The following is a 17176-nucleotide window of genomic DNA, read 5'->3' as shown; positions in this document are numbered from 1 at the left end:
AGAGTTGGGACTAGAGCCCAGGTCTTCGACATCCAGCCCAGTGGGGTTCTGCACCCCAATCTTTCTCACCTTTGTAGAATCCCTGGGAGATTACAAAGTTCTTTCACGGCCATCTTCTTATCCATACAACAATCCTACAATCTGGGCCTGGACTGTTATCTAAGAAACTAAGGCCCTGAAGATAAGTGACTTGTCCAAGCCATGATGCTCAAAATCAACTGAGCAAGAACTTGAATCCAGGTCTTTTTTTTTAAAGATGACCTGGGGCCGGCCCGGTGGCGCACTGCTATAGTGCGCCGCTTGGGAAGTGCGGCGGCGCTCCCGCCGAGGGTTCGGATCCCATGTGCAAACCGGTTCCCGCTCACTGGCTGAGCGAGGTGCGGACGCAACACCGAGGGTTGCGATCCCGTTGCCGGTGCAGGGGCGACACTGAGGGTTGCGATCCGTTGCCGGACACGGAAAAAGACAAAAAAAAAAAAAAAAAAAAAGATGACCGGTAAGGGTATCTCTACCCTTGACTTGGTGTTGTCAGCACCACACTCAGCCAGTGAGCGAACCGGCCATCCCTATATAGGATCCGAACCCGGGGCCTTGGTGTTATCAGCACCGCACTCTCCCGAGTGAGCCACGGGCCGGCCCAGAATCCAGGTCTTAAGAGTCGAAGGCTGCTTTCTCCTGTGCTGTTCTGGCTGAGGCAAGAAGTAGCGTCTGTGATGGCAGAGCAGGCTATCTCATCAGCGCCTGGCCTGCCTGGCACTGTGCTCTGCCCACAAATCAAGGAGAGTGAAAGTTTAAGGAAGAGCCAAAAAGGAAACCCTACTCATTTTCCCCATCCTTCCTCCACCAACAAGGGGCTTATTGCAGTGCTAAGAGGTGATGCGGAATGCTATAATAGGCTTCGGAATCAGACCAACCTAGGTTCAAATCCCCATTCTGCCACTTAGAAACTGTGCGATCTTGGGCAAGTCACTTGACTTCTCTGAACTTCAGCTTCCTCATCTGAAATAAGGGGCCTTCTTGCATGGTTTGCTGAGGCTTAGATTAGATAAGAAATGTGAGTGCATCCAACACATATGTGGTGCTTGGTGAGTGCCAGCGTGCCTTCCTTTGTTTGCCCACCTTTCTAAGAAGCTCCTACTCTGACCCCATTTGGTAGATGAAGTTATTGGAGAAGTGCAAGCTGCTACTGTCGTGGGAGCAGACAATAAAATGCATCTGGATCCATCCCAGTGAAGCCGTCCTCTGCCAGCATTCTCCCTGGCCCCTTCACTGGGGCTGTGAAATCCCAGTCGTGTGGGTCTGTCTTGCCCTTTTCCTATGAAAGCACGTTCCTCGGTGTTTCGCAGATCCTCATCAAATGTTGTGAAACAGACTGGGCACACGTTTCTCTCCCTTTTCACAGATGGGCAGCCCTGGGGCTGAGATTTACATGACTTGTCCAAGGTCACACAGCAAGCCATGGCGTGGCCTAGAACAGACCTTCTCAACTTGGGCACCACTGATACCTGGAGTGGGACAAGTCCCTATTGTCCTGTGCATTGTAGGATGTTTAGCAGCACCTCTGTTCTCTACCCACTAAATGACAATAGTACCCCAACCCCAGTCAAGAAAACCAGAAATGTCTCCAGACGTTGTCAAATGTCCCTTGGTGGGCTAAACCAGCCCCATGAAGAACCATTGTCCTAGAATGCTGTTTGTTCAACATGCCTGCTTAATCTTTTCTTCGAAAACACAACTCCAAGGACCAAAAACCAATATTTTCTTTCCGCTCCTAATACACAACATAATCTCTTGAAAGCAGACAGAACCAATACTTTCATATTCACCTTTGGCATCTTTTTCAAAGTATTTCCAGGGTCGTGGGTAGGAGAAAATGGAAAAAAATATTTGGACACAAGTCCTTTTTCCCACTGAGCTTTGAGAAAATCCCCATCTTGCATGCTCCTAGTGTGTCTCTTGCTGATAAGCCCACTCATAAAACCAGGGCCTTAGTTAGAGCCACACTTATAGACCTCCCACAGACACACCATGATCAGGACCCTGCTGCTGTCTGCACTGGTGGCTGGAGGTAAGCCCTGTCACCCAGAGGCACTGCTTTCCCATCTCCTGGTGGGGCTGGGAATGGGACCTTCTGCCTTCCCCTCCCCGACAGCACTCAGTTCTATAGTTAGTTGTAAGAAAGCTGGACTGGAGTTCCAAAGAAGTGGAGCAAAGGGCAGGACTCTATGACCTCTTGGGATCCTTCCAGAACAAGGATCTTCTATTTGGGGGTTGTAGATGCAGCTAGTGTAGTTTACATTGCTCGGATCACTGCTTCCTGGACCCATGACACTTTGTCTTTTCACAGCTCTCAGCTGCGGGCGCCCCACTCACCCGCCACAGCTGTCCAGGGTGGTTGGAGGTAACGATGTGAGTCCCAACAGCTGGCCCTGGCAGGTGAGTCACCTGCACTGCACCCCATTCACCTGACATCACTCCTTTGCCCTTCCACCATGGGATCTATTGTGCTGGTAAAGATGAGGATTGGTGGGGACTCAGAGGGCAGCATGGGCAACTTCACCAGCAAAATACAGTCTTGTGGCCTTGGCCAACCTTGGGGGTGGGAGAGAAGTGCCTTTTCCACCTTCGGTAAGGAGCTGCCCCACCCCACTACCCATACAACACACAAATTCACAAATATATTCTTACTCTGTTAACCAATCAGACGCTTGCTTACCTTCCATCACCACCTATGCAAATGTTCCTTGCTTTAAGGAACCAATCAGTGCTGTTTATGTAGATTAACACTTAACTACGGGCAAATCAATGTTACCAATAAATGTTTCCTTACCTTGACATAATCATAATGATATTAAGACTAAAATGCTGGGTGGGGCACGGGCACCAATTACTAGGCTGTGTTAGTGGTATGACTCTCAAAGGACATATGTGAAGTTTACATTAACATAAGTAAATATAGCAGAGGCTGGCTGGTTGGCTCAGCTGGTTAGAGCACGGTGTTATAACACCAGGGTCAAGCGTTACAACACTCGTGCAGCAATCTGAGTAATGAGCCCGTTCAGATTTTGTGACTCCCTCACCCCACTCTCTCCACTTTCTCACAGACACTTAATTCCATAGCAATGTTTTAAGTATCACAGTTATTCAATTTCTTCCAAGCTTTTAACTTAATTTGCATAAAGAAAACAACTCTCTTTTTGAATTCATCTTTCATTGATTACCTTTTATCAGACTACATAATTGCAAGCACAACAGACATAAACAGGTTTGGGAGCAAACCCAGCTGAATCGGGGTGAGTTTCCAACCTAGGCGGTAGGAACACCTAACGTAGCAGCCTGCTAGCCGTGAGTGTTCAGGGTGTCCCATGCAGCAGTCACTATGTTTACAGAGGGGATGGCAAGCCTCTGTTCATCTGCCTCTCAAGTAAGAGCATCAGTGAGAGAATGGTGCCTGATATTTCACAATTTACATACTTGGCTTTATGTACTGTTGCCTGTCCTACTTTTCTCACAGTCCCACTGTATTTTTTCTCTGGGAAGCTGGAAGAGGGGCCATAGTCCCCCTGTTATAGGACCCCATTGCATAGGGGACACTTGTGCTGAGAACCAATCAACACTGCTTATAAAAATACTTTCTCAGGGCCGGCCCGGTGGCGCACTGCTATAGTGCGCCGCTTGGGAAGCGTGGTGGCGCTCCCGCTGAGGGTTCGGATCCCACATACAGACCAGCCACTCACTGGCTGAGCGAGGTGCGGGGGCAACGCAGAGGGTTGTGATCCCGTTGCCGGTCCCGGTCCGGTACGGGCGCGACACTGAGGGTTGCGATCCATTGCCGGCCACGAAAAAAGACAAAAAGGAAAAAAAAAAATACTTTTTCATCCTTTTGTACAAATGTATCTTTGCTTTGGGAACCCATTGACACTGCTTGTACAGATGTACTGACACTGCTTATACAAATGTATCCCTGCCTTGGGAACCAATTAATGTTAGTCTTGGAAGAGTCTCTACACTTACTGCTTCTGTTTCCCTGGGAGTTTTTTATTTGGTTGGGTGGGCAGGACTAGCCAGGTGGGAAATCAAGGGAGGCAAGTAAGGTACTCACCTTGGGAGCAAAATTTAAGGGGTACCACAAAACTCAGGAACCAAAATGTATATTTTAATGCAACTTTTTGTTTTTTGGCTGGCCAGTACAGGGATCAAACCCTGGACCTTGGTGTTGTAAGCACCACATTCTAACCAACTGAGCTAACTGGCCAGCTGTAATGTTTTTTAAAAATCAAACAATGCAAAAATATCCATGATGAACGAAACATTGAAATTTTAAACAGAGTCAGGATTAATGGGACTTGGCATGACACTGCCTCGGAGGACTCTTCTAACCCACATCCACCCCAAGATTGTGGCCCTAGGTCACTACCCCTAAAACCAACTCACCACGCACTAGGCACTTTAGAACTAAAGTAGGATTTAAAGTTTTCCAGAAAGTGTATAAGTTTCCAAAAACAGGTTCTGGAGCCAGACAGCCAGAGCTTGAATCCCTGCTCCATCATGAGTAATTTGTACGACCTGGAGCAACTCAACTGGCCTTTTTCCATAGGTAATATTAAAAATATTTAACAGCCTTTCTGGCACAGACCACATTGTACAGATGTTTATGAGCTGCCTTGGTTTACTTAAGTGTAATATGGGAATGATAATCGTGCTTCATGGGGTTGCTGTGATTACACTGAGCTGGCTCACATTCTGAGCTCAGAACCGTGTCTGGTGCATGCTAAGTGCTCAAATTATTAAAGTGTTCGCTATTGTGGATTATTAACCATCCCAAGAGCCCTGCACAGTGGGTGTTGTGATCCCCATTTTCCAAATAGGGTAACTGGGACTCAGAAAGCTTACATAATGGCCCAAAGCCACCCAGTTAGCCTGGGGGAAAGCGAAGGTTCAAATCTGGTTTAGTCCTTGCTCTTTTGGCCACACTTTGCTGCCCACAAATAATATATATTATGCAGACAAAGTTTTCACATCTGTAGGACGGTTGCAGCATGTCTTTAGATTGGGGGCCAACCTTTATGAGTCTTTTTTCATTTTGTCTAATTGTAGGTATCTTTTTTAAAGCCAAAATTCATCTACCTTAATGCCAAGCAAACGAGAATGCCAAGAGACTGATTAGAAATGAGGATGTTCAGAGAAAAGGAGGCATCTGCTGACAAAGAGATAATCATTCCCCACAATTACGGGATCCACACTCTGCTGTCACCTCCCTCCTCTCTGCTTAGCCATGGCAGGGACTTAAAAGACAGGGGAGGAAGAGTAAAGAAAGAGGAAGTGCATGGAACCACTTTGTTAGAATCAAGAACAGTGCCAGATGCTACCACCTTAAAGTTCTACTCCCTCTCCCTCATTAAACTATCAAGCCTAATAGAAACAATTTTTTATCTAAAAAAAACCAGACCATGTTGAGCTGCAGGGGAGGTCCACACACACATACACTGATGCATCTCATCTCCTATGAGTAGATTTAGTCTTCAGAGAGAAATGAGAGCAACAGGTGACAAGATCCACTGGAGAGATCAGACCCTGGTCCTGGTGATGTGACTTTCATTCACTCATTCATTCATTCACTCACTCATTCATTCACATGTTCAATCAATAAGCATTTATTAAGGACCCACTATGTGTCAGGCACAGTTCTAGACACCTGGAACACAGCAGTGGGGAAAAAATTCACAGAGCTTATATTAAAGTGAGGGAGTGAGACAATAAACAATTGAACAGCTAACTTCATATCACATCAGGTGATGTTAGATACCATGATGAAGAGTAAAACAGGATAAGAGAAGAGAGAAAGATGTGTGTGCACGTGTGTGTACACATGCACACGTGTGGATTTGAATGTGCATGTATGTGTGTGTACACACTTTTGTGGTCATAGAAGGCCTCGTAGAGGAAGTAACCTGGAGCAGAAACCTGTAGGAAGTGAAGGAGAGAGCTATGCTGATACCTGGGGGAAGAATATTTCAGGCAGAAGCAATGGCAAGTGCAAAGGCCCTGAGGCAGAAGTGGGCTTAGTGTATTTGCAGAACTGCATGGAGCTCTATGTGGCTGGAGCAAAGGGGAATCCTAGGAGGCCATTGTACAGTGTTGGGTTTTACACTGTGTGAGGGGGGGAGTAATTGAAGGGTCTGAGCAGAGAAGAGACATAATCAGACTTACATTTTAAAAGGATCGTTTGGGCTGCTATATTGAGAAAGTGTGGGGTGAAGGGTGGGTTAAGGTGGGAGCAGAGAGAACACGAGACTACAGTATTAATCCAGGTGAGAGGTGGAGGTGGTTGGATGAACAGCTGAGGTGGTACGAAGGGGTGGCATTCTCTCCACATGTCCTGAAAGTCAAGCTGACGGGATCTGCTTGTGGATTTGAATGAGGAATATGAGAGAAAGAGAGGAGTCAAGTACGATGCCAAAGTTTTTGGCCTGAGCAGCAGGAAAGTGGGATTGCCATTCACTAAGATGGGGAAGCCTGAGGAAAAGCAGGTTTTGGAGGGAAATCAAGAGTTTGGTTTTAGACATATTGAATTTGAGGACTATGTCCTAAGGAAATACAAAGGTAACTCAAAAAGTTCATGGGGAAAAAAAATAACAGAATTAAAAGATAATACAAATCTTTCTATGAACTTTTTGAAGACCCAAGAAAGAGTAAATTCCAACAAATCAAGTTGCAGAAAGACATTCAAAGTTATTTTTTTAATAGTCTATTTAAGTTTTTGATATTTTTGTTTATCATGATTTTTTGTGTTAATTCTGATTTTTTTTATAAATTGCATTAAAATGGTTTTTATCTTGATTACTGAGTTTTTTTGGCACCTCCTTAAGTTTTGCACCAAAGGTGAGTGCCTCGCTCACCCTCCCCTCGTCCCAGCCCTGCTCTCTGATGCTGAAGAACAGAGAGGCCCGCTCTTTCAACAGCATGGGTGCCTGTGCTTTATTCCCAGGCCTCCCTGCAGTACAGTTCCAATGGCCAGTGGCGCCACACCTGCGGAGGGTCCCTGGTGGCCAAAAACTGGGTCCTGACAGCTGCCCACTGCATCAGGTAACTGCCTTTCCCTGGTCACCCAACCTGCTTACCCTACCGGCCAACGCTCCTCTCCACGAGTTGGAGCCCAAACGGCCTGCACCCTGCTATGTAAAGGAGCCTTGCAAATAATCACTTGCCTGGCCGAGACACATGCCTTAGCTGACCTATGGTTCAGTCTGTTGCTCAGTTGAGTGCCCTGTGCCAGGCACTGAGGGAGGATAGAGAGGAGGGGAAGGCCCAGTTCCTGCCCTCTTGTGGGTCATAGCTGTGGCCTCTGGATCTGGAATTGGGTTCCTCTGAGTAACTTAAATGACTTCTCCAGGCTTCAAAACATCACCTGCAAAAGAGGGGATAACAGAATTTAATGTGGATTAAATGAGATGGTATGTCAAAGGGCCGAGCACTTAGAAAGGGCTCAGTGAAATGTATCTGAATCATAAAGGCCCACAAGAGAAAGAAAAGACTGCAGTGCTGCTCCCTCACCCTCTTCCTTCCCTCTGGCCTCTGCTTGCCTCACACTAGCTGGCATCAGCAGCATTTCGATTGGGTCAGTGTGACATATGCCAGGGCTGGTCCCTTCTCCACCTAACTTATAAGCTCTACGAGGTAGTGGGGAAAATAATAGAGGCTTGGGGGTCAGAAATCCTGGCTTCTAATTCTGGTTTCTCACTGGCCGTGGGACTCTGCACTACTTATCCCTCTCTGGGACTCAGTTTCCCCATCTGCATATGAGAGGTGGGGGATGAAACTAGAAAATGCCCTTGAGGGCACATGACTCCCGTTTTCTCTGTATCCCTCTCATTCCTTCCATAATAATATAAAGTTTATGTTATTATAATTTTTATTTTGTATTATAGTTCATAATATAGTACAGTGATAATTATTATATAGTTATAGCTATTATGTTATAGAGTTTGTTATATTATAACTAACCGATTGCCCCTGAAGGAATAAAATTCCCAAGCCCCAGTAGTGTCCCGCACAGCAGTCGCTTTCTTGGGCCCTTCCCCAGTGTTATCCAAAGCCAGGCCTCTGAGACAAAGCAATAGGGTGGCCCTGCCGGTGGAGGGCCAGAGAGAAGAAATGGCAGCTGGGAGCTGACCCTCTCTACTCGGCCCCTTCTTCCCAGCTCCTCCAGGACGTACCGCGTGGTGCTGGGCCGCCACAACCTCTCCGCTGAGGAATCCGGCTCGCTGGCCGTCAAGGTCTCCAAGCTCGTGGTGCACAAGCACTGGAACTCCTCCCAGCTCTCCAAAGGGTACCTTCTGTCTGGGTGTACTTGGGGGCAGAGTTGGCAGGGAAATAGACAGGGGGGTGTCACAGAGGCAGTGGGCTCAACCTCGCCCCCTCCTTTGCTCCTTCTGTAGGGAGAGAGATGGAGCCCTGACCTCTTAGAGGTAGAGCCAGCCCCAAAGATGCCTGGGGTAGGGGTACAACCTAGGGGAGGGAGAGCAAAGACTGTCAGAGCAACCTGAGTCTCCTGCCAGTTAAGCCTGCAGGGCCCCCATCCATCCCAGCTCTCACCGATCTACTCCCTGCCAAGCCCTGGGGACACGGGGTGGTGCTGCAGACCCTACAACAGTCAGTAGAATAGGACAAGGCCTCTCCTTCCTTCCCACCTCCCAACAAGGCCTTTTACATTTTCAAAGATGCTCTGATGCCCTGCTTGCTGGGACAGCATGGGGGAAATGGACACAGAAAGATAACAAAGGTCTCAGAGCTCTCCAAAGCCCCACAGGGCGGGAAACGTCAACACTCTCTTTACGGTCTGCCTCTTTACTGATTCAGGAATGACATCGCCCTGCTCAAACTGGCTGTCTCTGTCTCCCTGACCGACAAGATCCAGCTGGCCTGCCTCCCGCCTGCCGACACCGTTCTAGCCAACAACTACCCCTGCTACGTCACAGGCTGGGGAAGGCTGCAGAGTAAGTGGGAGCTGGGAGCCCCAGGGCTGGGAGGGAAGGGAGGCGATGTCACCCTGTCTGGCCAGGGCCTCTGACCCCACACATCATCCCAAGGTATGTAGCTGCCTTGGAGAGGCAGGATAGCATTCACTGATAAGTCTGCCTGGGTTCAAATCCCAGCTCTCCCACTTAACAGCTGTGTGACCTTGGACACATTACTTAGCCTCCCCAGACCACAGTTTCCTCATCTGTGAAATGGGGAAATAACAGCACCTACATCACAGGGTTGTCGAGAGGATTGAAGGAGATAATCCATGGAAGTACTTAGACCGGTGTGTTAGTTGTCACTGTCGCTATGGCAGAATGAGAGTTATAGAGACCACATGACATCTTCTTTATGGCCGAAGGCCAGAGTTCAGAGCAGCACTAACTCTGCGACCTCAGGTTTCTGGAGCTCCCCAAAGCTTCCTGGAGCTCTCATCAGACCCTCTGCTCCCCATATCAAAGCCTGCCCCATGTTCCACTTGGTTTTGCTACTCAGAACCTGGCTGAGTGTGAGTCTCCTGTTAACATAAACCCCAAGGGTCAGAAATCCAATGACAGCTGGCCACCAAGAGGAACAGAGCACCTACCCTCCCCTTATAAAACCACCAGAGGTCTGGAAGGTTCTAGGGAGGTTCGTGAAGATGAGTGGTTGTATTTTCCATAATGACATAAACCTATAAGTGACATTTTTCAAGAAGTATATCAACACACATACACTCAGATAAATTACTATTGCCCTCTCGACCTGCTTATCTGCAAAAACAAAAACACATGAAAACCCAGCAGAAATGAGGAGTGGTGGAGGAGGCATCTCATGATTATCAAGATGCAGGTACAACTTCTTGTCTGTTTATCCAGCAAATGCTGGGACAGAATGTACGTCATCTGAGATGGCCAGAGCCAGGGAAGGGTCCACACGCTTGGCTTTCCATCCCAGCTCTGTCGCTCACTATGTGACCTGGGGCAAGCCACTTTGGAACCTCAGTTTCCTCATCTATAAAATGGAAATACTGTTGGTAAAAGAGATGATATATGTCAAAATGCTTTCTATATTGCAAAATGATATCCAAGAGTTAATTACATATTACAGTGGTCTTGAGCAAGCTGCTTAAATTCTCTTGGCTTCAATGTTCCATCTGTCAGACAGGAATAAATATTTACTGTGAGGATTGGCATTTTGTTGTGGTGGTGGTAGTGGTTTTTTTGGTGGCTGGCTGGTATAGGGATAGCGAACCCTTTGACCTTGGTGTTATAACATTGTGGTCTAACCAACTGAGCTAATCAGCCAGCCCAGGATTAGCATCTTTTGAAAAGCCTAATATAGAACAAGTGAAGAATTATAATAATACTAACCCTTGCCATTAGCAGGAGTGGTACTAGTAACAGAGGAGATGATGGAAGTGTCATTGCGGAGCCTTAGGAAAGCTCTGTCTTCACCACTCCAGAATATTTTTCCCAACTAGGGGGCTCCAAATGCCAGCAGACTTACAATCACATTTAAGACAAGTGACAGAAACCCACGGAGCTAGCTCAGCAAAAAGGTAAATCTGCTATAAGTGTTTAAGAGTCTCAACCCAAGAGCAGAGACACAGTTAGGCTTCAGGAACAGTCTAGAATCAGGGGCCAGAAGCCAGTAAGAGACTCAGGAAACTCTCAGGTTTTCCTTTCCTGGCTGGTCTCCTTCACCCTTCTCTACAAAGAAGAAAATGGCTGCTGCTGCCAACAGTTCCCAGGTTTACATCCTCTCTGGCTGGGATCTCGTAGTCCTCATCCAAATTCCCAGGGGAAGGAGCTCATTGGCTTAGCCTGAGTCACATGTTCGCCCCTGAACTAATCACCAGTGGACAGAACACTAACCAATCAACTGTGAGGACACAGTGTCGACAAACATGGCTGCTCCCATTGCAACCGTAAGGATGGAAGAAAGTATTAGGGGCCAGAAAGAAAGGGGCTTGGAAGGAAAACCCAGTAGGTGGCCATGACTTCCTTTTTTCTCAGGAGTGCCTTTATTCCTGAAATGCCTTTCCTCTGGTCTCTTTAAGCCAACGGGATTCTCCCTGACATCCTGCAGCAGGGCCGGTTGCTGGTAGTGAGCCATACCAAGTGCTCCAGCTCCGACTGGTGGGGCAGCTCTGTAAAGACCAATATGGTCTGTGCTGGGGGTGATGGCGTGATCTCCAGCTGCAACGTGAGTACAGAAAATCAGGTGCCACCCCCCAGCACATACACAATGAACTATAGCTGGGGAAGGAGAGAAACTCTAGAGGTCCTGGGGTATATCCTCCCACCTCCTGGCAGAAGCACCTGGAAACAGCCCTGGATATATCAGAACCTGACCTCTGTCCTTGTAGTCTCCAGAAAAGATGTTTCAAGAGTCTCCTTGTAGTGTCCACCCCCAATCGCTGTCACATCCTTTCTCGGGTCTCATTGAGGTCTCTCATTACCGCCATCCGTCATATTCTTTATGCAGGAAGGGAGCCGAGGGGAAGCATTCTGTAGCTTAGGACCTTTCTAAGGGGAGGTCTAGCTTATGTATTGAATTAATCCCATTACTAGCCCAATGTGTCCCTTCAAAGTTCCTGGAGACGGGGTCTGAACCCAAAGGAATTTGTATATGGTAGACTCTGCAGCAGAGTGGGGACAGTGGGGACAGAGTGGGAAGGAGCTTGCCACACACCTGTCAATCACACTGCTGTGCCCTGACACTCTGCCCACAGAGACCTCCCGGGAAACTCCCTGGTCAGGGGAGGAAATCGCCAGTGGTGGTGACGAGCACAGCAGTTTAACTCTGGGATGCGGTCTCAGTTCCTCCACTAACTGCCTGTTACAACCTCGGGTCATGGCAACCTCTGAATACCTGGTCCTCCTGTTCAGTGAACAGGGGACACTAACGATACTACCTCCTAGGTTTCTGTGAGGATTAAATGGGATAAGGCATATACAGGGTTCAGCTCACTTCTGGGTAGAAAGAATAAAGGTTAGCTTTTGTTGGTATTACCTGTTCAGTGAACAGGGGACACTAACGATACTACCTCCTAGGTTTCTGTGAGGATTAAATGAGATAAGGCATATAAAGGTTTCAGCTCACTTCTGGGTAGAAAGAATAAATGTTAGCTTTTGTTGGTATTTTTTTGTTGGTATTATGGTACCATGTGAGCTGTGACCACAAGGGTAGGCCTCAGAGGACAGAGCGACCCGTGGCAGAACAATATAAATGCAAACAAAAAACAAAACAATGAAAGAATAAGAACAATATCAATGCATGGAGAACAAGAGCTCTAACAGGCAGCCCCTCCCTCTGCCCTCACTGTCCCCCCAAACCCCCTGGTCCCTCCTGACAGAACCCTGGCCTTCCCCAGGGGGACTCTGGCGGGCCACTGAACTGCCAGGCGGCTAACGGCCAGTGGCAAGTGCACGGTATAGTCAGCTTCGGGTCCTCGCTCGGCTGTAACTACTACCGCAAGCCCTCCGTCTTCACACGGGTCTCCAACTACATCAGCTGGATCCATTCGGTAAGAACCAGACAAGCCCTGAGCCCCATGGGCCCTGCCTTGGGGGCCCACCCAACCCCACAAGGACAGTGCCCACCTGGGGTCTGAGAACCCTCTCCTTCCTCATGAGAGCTAGGCAGGAGGCCCCTGGAGGAGGCTGCAGATTTGGGCAGGGCCCTCCACGGGCCTCCGAAATCTCTGTGTGGGTCAAGTTGAGTGGAAATGAACACAGAGGGTGGCCTTGTCCAAAGAGGCTGAAAACCAAGGCTACTCCTCAGGCATCAAGAGCGGGTTCCTTAGGATTAGTGGGTATTTTATTTTTGCATATTCGTGTGTAGGCCCTGACCCCATCATCTCATGTGATAAAGTCCTATTTATCTGCAAAGCCCAAAATCTGGTAGTTTGAGACTCCCACGGCCTTAATTATTGGAAATGAGTACCCCTGAAAGGTCCCCCAGCTATTCTGGTGGGCAACCAACCATCCTGGTTTGCCTGGGACTGCGAGGTTTTCTAGGATGCATGACTTTCTATTTTGCACTAGGACAGTCCCAAGCAAATAGGGCTGAGGTGGTCCTGTTTTTGTGAATATGTCCCCAGAGAGCTTTCTCTTATGAGCTTCCACACAAGCTAAATTTCCTTTTTTTTGTTTGGACAATCAACACACACTTGTTTATAATAACCATAAAACTTATTTATTAAAAAAATAAGAACGGGCACCAATCTTGGGAGCAGCCATGGATACAAGTAGCAGTAGGTGGAAGCAGCCAGAACAAGAAGAGTTGTCACAAGGAAGTGGTGCCTGGGGGAGGGTGGAGAAGACACTGCCTGGAGATGGGTGCTGGGAGGGGAGAGGATGGTCTATGCCAACTGGGGTGCTATTTGAACCTCCCCCCCTCCATGTTGCTCTTCTGTCAAATGGAACTTGAACTAGACCAAGACTCCCCAAAATTTTTAGGAGCCAAAGCAAGTGGGAGTTGTGGTGTTTGTGGCAGGGCACCCAAAGAAGGGAGAGCTGGCATCAGATTTCATTATTTTAAGTTTAATTAGCAGAGAACTGTTAAATTAAACTGACACTGCATTATAAAACCAAATATGAAATTGCAGCCATGAGCATGTGGTCACAGGAGGAAAACTATACTGTCAAAATAAGCAGGTGGCTGCTTGCAAGTTTTCCCATTAAGACTTGCCAGCTCCTTGTTCATTTGTCTGTCTGCTGGCATTTCTACCAACCATCCTGGTTTGCCTGGGACTGCGAGGTTTTCTAGGATGCATGACTTTCTATTTTGCACTAGGACAGTCCCAAGCAAATAGGGCTGAGGTGGTCCTGTTTTTGTGAATATGTCCCCAGAGAGCTTTCTCTTATGAGCTTCCACACAAGCTAAATTTCCTTTTTTTTGTTTGGACAATCAACACACACTTGTTTATAATAACCATAAAACTTATTTATTAAAAAATAACGGGCACCAATCTTGGGAGCAGCCATGGATACAAGTAGCAGTAGGTGGAAGCAGCCAGAACAAGAAGAGTTGTCACAAGGAAGTGGTGCCTGGGGGAGGGTGGAGAAGACACTGCCTAGAGATGGGTGCTGGGAGGGGAGAGGATGGTCTATGCCAACTGGGGGGCGCTATTTGAACCTCCCCCCCTCCATGTTGCTCTTCTCTCAAATGGAACTTGAACTAGACCAAGACTCCCCAAAATTTTTAGGAGCCAAAGCAAGTGGGAGTTGTGGTGTTTGTGGCAGGGCACCCAAAGAAGGGAGAGCTGGCATCAGATTTCATTATTTTAAGTTTAATTAGCAGAGAACTGTTAAATTAAACTGACACTGCATTATAAAACCAAATATGAAATTGCAGCCATGAGCATGTGGTCACAGGAGGAAAACTATACTGTCAAAATAAGCAGGTGGCTGCTTGCAAGTTTTCCCATTAAGACTTGCCAGCTCCTTGTTCATTTGTCTGTCTGCTGGCATTTCTTTGCCAACAAGTGGTCACAGGCGTCAGAGATTCCAAAAGTTTGTTGGAGAAAAATAAAAAATCAAGAAGAGAGTGGCCATTAATTTGAAGGGTGTTTTTGGTAAATTGGGGGAAAGCCATGATTCGATTTTGGCAGAGAGAAATCTGAGTCCAACTTTTGAGGTACCACCAGCATTTCAAAGGAGCCTGGCCGAAGACTGATTGAACGGAAGGATGCTAGGGCCGGCCCGTGGCTCACTTGGGAGAGTGTGGTGCTGCTAACACCAAGGCCAAGGGTTCAGATCCCTATATAGGGATGGCCGGTTAGCTCACTTAGGAGAGCGTGGTGCTGACAACACCAAGTCAAGGGTTAAGATCCCTTTACCGGTCATCTTCTTTTTTTTCTTTTGTCTTTTTTCCTGTCCGGCAACGGATCGCAACCCTCAGTGTCGCGCCCGCACCGGACTGGGACCGGCAACGGGACCGCAACCCTCGGTGTTGCTCCCGCACCTCGCTCAGCCAGTGAGCGGGAACCGGTCTGTATGTGGGATCCGAACCCTCAGCGGAGCGCCACCGCGCTCCCAAGCGGCGCACTATAGCAGTGCGCCACCGGGCCAGGCCGGCCCTACCGGTCATCTTTTTTTAAAAAAAAAAAAAGAATGGAAAGATGCTTAGGGGCCTTTTCCCAGCCAGATCTAGGATCCTTTTCCAGCCCCAGCTGCTGCATGAGTCACCCTGTAGCTGGTCCTGGTAGCACCTTGTGGGCCCAAAGCAGGGGCTGGGGGCAATTGTCCTGATTTGTTGTCCTAGCATCAGCTGTTCCCAGCCACAGACACAAGCACAACAGAGTAGGCCAGAGCCAAGAGCATAGCCAGATGGCAGAGGGGATGCCTGGGGAACACAGGCCTTGTGAGGCAGCTGGGCAGAGGCCCTGCACTGACAGGAGAGCATCCAGGGCAGGCACTGATGCCCAGGAACGGGCCCCAGGAATGGGGCCTCCAGGCAGCCAGCTGTCCTCTGGTGGAGGCTGCCCCCAACAGCTGCAGAGGGGCTAGTGAAACTGTGCAGTGGTCCCAGCCCTGAGGTGCACCATGTGCAGCAGCTTGGAGTCACGCATAGTCGCAGCCCTGGGGGCGCTTGGGAGTGCCTGCCTGGATAAACCCAGACAGGTGACAAGCAAGGTCAGGAAGCTGACAGTGAGAGGTACAGGAACAGGAAGAGACAGGTGGCCAAAGGCATTCAGACTTTCAACAAATGTTCATTGAATGACAGCAACACGTGAACCTTCAGCAGTCACTAGTCCAGGAGGCAATACATACTCTTTGTAAAAATATTAAAACAATAGAGGAGTGTATCAAGTAAAAAAGTAGAAGTCTCCCTGCCCCTTGTTTTACATCTCCAATTCCACCTTCCAGAGATAATCATTGTTAACAGCTTGGTGTGTGGTCTTCCGGACTTTTTGTGCATATTTAAAATATCTCTATATATACATATATATGGAGATATACTGTCTTCTAACCAAAAATAGGATATTACTCTTCATACTGTTCTGCAACTTATTTTTTCACTTAACACCCTATCACATTTTACATGTCACTGCATACAGCCATGTCAGTCTTTGAACAGCTGAACAGTTTCCACAGTGTGAATATAATAAGTGAAGCTTTCACCCGTCTCCTGTCTTTCACTCTCATGTTGCTGCAATGAACTCCCTTGGACATACATTCCTGCACACTGGTCTGAGTATTTACGCTATAGAGATCAGGAGGCTTCACCGGATCACGGAGTTGGCATGTTAAAATGTTTACTAGATAATGCTAAACAGCCTTTGAAAGCAGGTAACAGCCCCATCCACAATGCATAACACAGCCTTGCGAACAGCCTTGTGATTTGAGAAAAAAATGAAATCTACAAACATGCCCATCCACACATTGAGCATATACTTTTTAAGGGTTCACAGGCCCCCAAACCCAGAAGCCCAAACAGGACTCTAGGCCAAGACCCCTCTTTATAGGAAAACCCAGACCCATCAGGTCAGTAAAAGCGGTGATGACATCTTTTTCTCCCAAACATCGTAAGAACTCCTCAGGCAGGAGGTACCGCAGCACGGGCCATCTGTGATTTATGAGCAGCGGGGAGCCCAAGGACAAAGACGGGAAGCTGCCAGCATGGCTCTGCTGTTAGGTAAACTTCATTATTTTCTTGTGCGTGTCCTACAGGTGATTGAAAATTACTAACCAAAAGAAGTCTCCAGAGCTGTTTCAGGCTTGGAAAGGTCACAGAAGCAAAAAATAATAAAGTGACAGCCATATGAATCACATCTTGGTGAAAGTCTCATTAGCAAACCTCCCTAACGTCCAGGGCCCTAAACACAAAAAACGGCCCAGAGTCAGGACAGCCTAAAAGACATCAGGGACGGGGCCTTCTCTGGGAAAGCCCAACATTTCACTGTTGCACAGCATGGTCACACTGCAGTCCAGGGGTCCTTCTGCAAGTAAGGCACATGGGAGGCAGGGGCTGGGACCTGGAAGACTTGGTGCCAGCCAGGTCCCTCCATGGGATAACTGTGTTCCTTTGGACAGAGACTTAACCTCCTTGACCACACGGTTCTCACCCTAGTGCCTTCCTGGGATAGAGTAGGGATCACATGAAATAAGACAAGGGGAAATGTTTTGAAAAAAGCAAGTCTCCTTTAAAAGAAAGAACAAGAGTT

At 47.9% G+C, this 17176-nt stretch overlaps 1 protein-coding gene across 1 annotated transcript; it reads left to right on the top strand.

Moving 5' to 3' along the window:
* The first annotated feature begins 2028 nt into the window (after window positions 1-2028).
* On the top strand, window positions 2029-16741 carry LOC103590594 (chymotrypsin-like elastase family member 2A). Its single transcript, XM_008572852.1, has 8 exons — window positions 2029-2068; window positions 2348-2436; window positions 6989-7086; window positions 8201-8329; window positions 8860-8996; window positions 11063-11208; window positions 12380-12532; window positions 16683-16741. The coding sequence occupies exons 1-8, from the start codon at window positions 2029-2031 to the stop codon at window positions 16698-16700; spliced, it is 810 nt and encodes a 269-aa protein (XP_008571074.1). The 3' UTR covers window positions 16701-16741.
* The last annotated feature ends 435 nt before the right edge of the window (window positions 16742-17176 follow it).

Source organism: Galeopterus variegatus, unplaced genomic scaffold (genome assembly GCF_000696425.1).
Source record: "Galeopterus variegatus unplaced genomic scaffold, G_variegatus-3.0.2 Scaffold843, whole genome shotgun sequence".
Taxonomy (NCBI): domain Eukaryota; kingdom Metazoa; phylum Chordata; class Mammalia; order Dermoptera; family Cynocephalidae; genus Galeopterus; species Galeopterus variegatus.
This window is presented reverse-complemented; position numbering and strand designations above follow the sequence as displayed.